General features: G+C 40.7%; 1 protein-coding gene across 1 annotated transcript in view; it reads left to right on the forward strand.

The window, feature by feature from the left end:
• Nucleotides 1–4,493, forward strand: part of TMEM165 (transmembrane protein 165) — a 15,332-nt gene extending 10,839 nt beyond the window's left edge. The window contains exons 4-5 of the mRNA XM_019526506.1: nucleotides 1,570–1,717; nucleotides 3,483–4,493. Of these exons, the coding sequence (XP_019382051.1) occupies nucleotides 1,570–1,717; nucleotides 3,483–3,559 (225 nt within the window). The 3' untranslated portion in view covers nucleotides 3,560–4,493. The remainder of the gene's footprint in view (nucleotides 1–1,569; nucleotides 1,718–3,482) is intronic.
• Nucleotides 4,494–4,867: the final 374 nt, after the last annotated feature.

Here is a 4,867-nt window from a genome sequence, read left to right on the forward strand (position 1 = left end):
AGAACTACCTTACAGCATGTTCTAGGTAAAAGCAGGGGGATGAGGGCACTGCCAATACTGTGCCACTGCAGTAACACAGAAGTGTAGTTGGTTAATATAACCTCAGAGGATGCCATGTTTTACCATCATTGAAGCAGATGGCATAATTCAGTTGTGATGCACTTGACATAACAATGAGTACTGCAGAATAATTCATAAAATGGTGATTTTTGCCTTCATAGCAGGGATTGACTAATACATAACTCCAGGCCTTATCTACCCCACATCCTTCAATGAGGATGAAACAAAATATTGAATTGCTGCTGATTCAGAGAGTATCCTTTGCCCTGTGCGCAGAGCGTGATGGGCATCTTGTGGAAACAATTGGATGTGATCATACTCGAGGCACGTGCACAAAATTAATTCTGGTATTTGCTAATGATAGAGAGTGATTTCTGTGATGTTAATATTCTTGATAAAACTTCCTGTGGTTAACTTCTTAGATGTGTTTAAAGCAAACTAGAGAGGGAAATCCATAGTGTGGCATCATAGTAAGACATGGATCATCAGTGGGGCTGTCCCCATTAGATCCACTACGAAGCTTGCTGCCACCCACTTGTAATGGGGAAATGGGTAGCAGCAGTAGTGAATGGTCATCCTCTGCAGGCCAGCATTAAACAGGGGGGTGAGATCCTTTTTTTCTGGGTATTGCAGATATTAGCTGACAGCAGAGGAATGATGCAAGTCAGAAGTCCAGGCTTCCATTCCGGAACCTCTGGTTCATTTATTTCCCACGTGTTCAACAACTGTTGTGTCCCAACATCCAGCTCCTTGTCCAATCAGTTTGTTTTCTACCTTTTTGTTTTGTTTTTGTTTTCTTTGTCCCTGTCTCTTACTGGTGCAAAAACCCCCTTCTGCCCCCCCACTCCCCCCCCCACTGATTGATATCTGATATGTGCATTTCCAGTTCATCCTCTTTGGCTAATCTTTTTAGAATGGGGTGCCTTAACCTCATGAAGCTGGACTCAGTGCCGTGTGGTAACTGACGTGTTGATTATGGAAGACGGCTCACTTGGTTTGTTGAGACTGCTATTGTGATTCAGAAGTGCAGTCAGCATAAGCGTAGAGGCTAAGCAATCACCATCTTATCCCAGGGATGGCTGCATATATATTGGGGGCCAGGGGGGGACACAAGTAATTCCAAAGTCCTAAACTACTTGAGGATGTTGTCTTGGTTGAAACATTATCCAGCTCTGGATGGTTTGGGGGTTTTTTTGTTTTTGTTTTTTTGGGGGGTTTTTTGGTAAGATTAAGGCTCCCATTCATAAAGATAATTAGTGGCCTAAGTAGGAGTTGGTGCCTAACTTTCTACTGATTTGCAGCAGGATGTTATGCACCAAATTACTTGTGTGTATTTGGACCCAACTTTCTTTGTGGCTTTCTCCTCCGTCTTCCAGGAAGCAATTGGTGTTCAACCATGCTAAGCCTTTCTGTATATTCGACTGTGTTCTCTGGGGTTACGTTTGCCTTACTGGCAAAACTAGGAAAATATAATTCTTTCCTGGTAAATTGCTGTTTGCATTTTTGTAGATCTTTCTCAGTGCTGCTAATGACCACTTTGTGTTTGCTCAGGATCCCTATGGCGTGGCAGTGGGTGGAACAGTGGGACATTGCCTTTGCACTGGTTTAGCAGTTATTGGAGGACGAATGATCGCACAAAAAATCTCTGTTAGGACTGGTAAGTAGTTTTTTTTTTTGCCTGCAAAAATATACTTGCTAAATAAAGCTCTGCCTATCTGCAGGAAGGTCAGAATGAAGAGGTTTAATAGTCCTGAGGTGGAGCTATAGGCAGTGGTTTTTAACATTAAAACTTTGGGAAGAAGCTGGAAATGTTTTGTAGATGCAACAAGACTTTTGTAAATACTGTTAGTTCTTCCTCTGCCTGTTTCATGACTGCTTATACTTACTGGAGAGGAGAGCTATCTTGGTAGAACCCACTATGCTGTGCCTGTTCCTTACTATTTTGCTCTTGCTTCTGCTAGGCCCCTAGCAGAAGCAAGCACAAAACTCTGTAGTCAGTCACAATTGGTTTGAGTAACTTGGTTTAAAAAAAAAAAGGCTTGTTACAATTTGGGGTGCTGAGTCTTAAAATCAAATGAGGCATGTAGCTTAATATTTCCTCCTGCTGAATGGAGGAACTATATGTATATAGCATTTCTTGTATGCTTGTATACTGTTTAGCAAAGAGCAGGTGGGATATGGCCATAATGTAGAGTAGGACTTTTATCTAAAGGAGTTAGTGGATATTCCACGAAGAGCAGTTATATCTGTCTACATCTGCTACTAGGTAGCAGGTGGGGTATGTTCACCTTGGATCAGGCCATAACTTATCAGTTGTTAGCCTGAAGTCTGGCAAAAGGTAGAGCAGGTTAAAACCTTAGAGACTGATTCAGAGGCATGAGTAGGCTACAACCTACTTTGCTAGGTTGACTATGGACCTATTCATAGCATCTGGCAGAGTATGTTGTTATGTATGAAAATTCTTACATCTCTAAACTGGTTACTTTAACATGCCATCTTGCCCTGCCTTCAGTTTTATTCAGTATCCCACTGACCTAGTACAGGCTTGCTCTCCTTCTCCAGTGTGTTCAGAAAAAAGAGAACCAGTTTCTGCAGCAGTAGAACATATGCAAAAAAAGCTATTGGTGAAATTGCAGGATCCTATTTCCATTAGCCATAAAAATAGATTAGCAGCTCATCGGCAAATGGTGATTTCTCTTGAAGTTCTCTGCTCAGAACAAGAAGAGCTGCTGTGCTAAAAAAAAAAACAGATTTCAACACAGTATCTGTAGGATGAACACTTGCTCTCTCTGAGCACATCTTCACCTTAGTGTTGACCTCTTTCTCCCTTCACCTACCCATCTACAGCAAAAAAACCCAGTTCTGGGGGTACAGCTCTTCTGTGAGTAAACTTAAGTCCTTGAGGCTTGTGAGATCCAGAGAGAGAGAGAGTTAAAACCACAGTTTGTAATTAATTTGCAGGGCCAAAACACCTAGTTACATCAGTGCAATCACACAAAAATACCAAAGGGCTGACACTAGCGTGGGGGCTGCACAAGCTGAAAATAGCTTCTAGTGTTGGTAGCTAAAGTAAATTGTACACTGTTACTGTTTGGTAGAACAGTGATTCTCAACCAGGGTGCTGCCAGATCCTCATGGTGTGAAGAGGTAAGTGTAGGCTCAGGCTTGTCCCTGCCTGGACAAGCCTCTACCCCCAGTGCTTGGCCCCTGTGCAGGAGGTAAGGACTATAATATATAAACTAGTTTTTGAAATGGGGTACCACACAAGTCATGGAGAAGTGCCTAGAGTCCAAAAAATTTGAGAACCACTAATCTAGGATTTGGATCAGAGAAATGGAGCCCTCTGAGGCATTGTAGAAGGGGATTTAATAGGAAACTTTTTCTTTACAGCATTTAATACTTTCTCTTTCCCTCTCTTTCAGTGACAATCATAGGAGGCATTGTTTTCCTGGCATTTGCATTCTCTGCACTATTTATAAGCCCAGACTCTGGTTTTTAATGAGCATTACCTTTAAAGAGCAAGGATCACGAGCAAAAGCAGGTTCTTGTAATTTCTGTATATAATGTACAGTAATATAGTTATACAAGCACTGAAGATGACACTGTACTTTTATTAGCAATGATTTGCAAGTTTGGCACTCTGCTGGACATTTTTCTGCGATGGAGATATGCTGATTGTCTGGTTTTGCAGAGCATATTTTTTTGTGGTGCTTGCTCCTCCCTTGGGCAGTGAGTAGTTTTTTATGGCTGTCCCTGGCTCAGATGGATTTGAGAATCTGCATCTACAAACACAAGGCCTCTTTCCTCCTTTCTCTGTTGCATGTGGCTACCATTGCCACTTCTAGATCTTATGCATCTGGCTGGATGACAGGCCTTCTGCAGCTGACAGTAATGTAATGTTACAAACTGCTCCATAAAAAATATCACCTTGAAGTCCAACACTGATTCCAGGATGCATCTGATCTTGGGTAGACTGCGCAGCAAGAAACCGAAGAGCAGTTCCTTACCAACAAACAACAGAGCCACCTACAGAATTTTTAAATTTATTTAAAGGGAAAACCTATAATCAGGGGTTTTTATCAGGAAGTTGACAAGTGCTGATTCACAACCTGCTGTTTCAATATACAATCTGTCTAGATATAATTTTTCTTTACTGGACTAGTTCCTTTTTTGTATTAAGTTGATAACTACAAATATATGTCAGAGTAACAAAATCATCCAGATCTGACCACACTGCATTCCAAGCATTTGAACAATAATGGATTTAGATTTGATGCATTCATAATCTTATTTTTAGAAATAGAAGTGTAATCTGGAGGAACCATAAATAAAACACTGGTGTCTCCATTTCAGTTATTTTCAATTCCCTTTGTGGTGATGTTTTACTTGACCCCTTAATAAAGAGCAACATACTAACTACTTATTAAAGGTCATGGAAGGAATTGCATTTTTTTTTTTTAAATCCAGGCACTATTGTGAAGGACTCTGTGAACTTTATTCTTGGAGTATAGTAATCTTTAATAGCTGGCTAATTGAACTGTTTGTGTAATCACCTTTTTGCTACTTAAACAATGATTCTGAATTCACATCAGCATTCTATCAGTATAGTGCTGTGTTTTAAGATGAAGTGTGTCCCACAGCAGACCTATTCTTACGATGTTCAAGCTTTAAAATACTAAGTGGTGCTGGAAAGATTTGACTGAAGTAAGTTGTATTCTCAGGCTATAAATGTCACGCATTCTTTCCCTGAAATTTCCTAGGTAGCAAGTTAACTCCCTTACTGGAAGCTTGTACAAGCTATATGTTG

This window comes from Gavialis gangeticus, unplaced genomic scaffold (assembly GCF_001723915.1).
Source record: "Gavialis gangeticus isolate Ggan-Ray unplaced genomic scaffold, GavGan_comp1, whole genome shotgun sequence".
Classification (NCBI taxonomy): domain Eukaryota; kingdom Metazoa; phylum Chordata; order Crocodylia; family Gavialidae; genus Gavialis; species Gavialis gangeticus.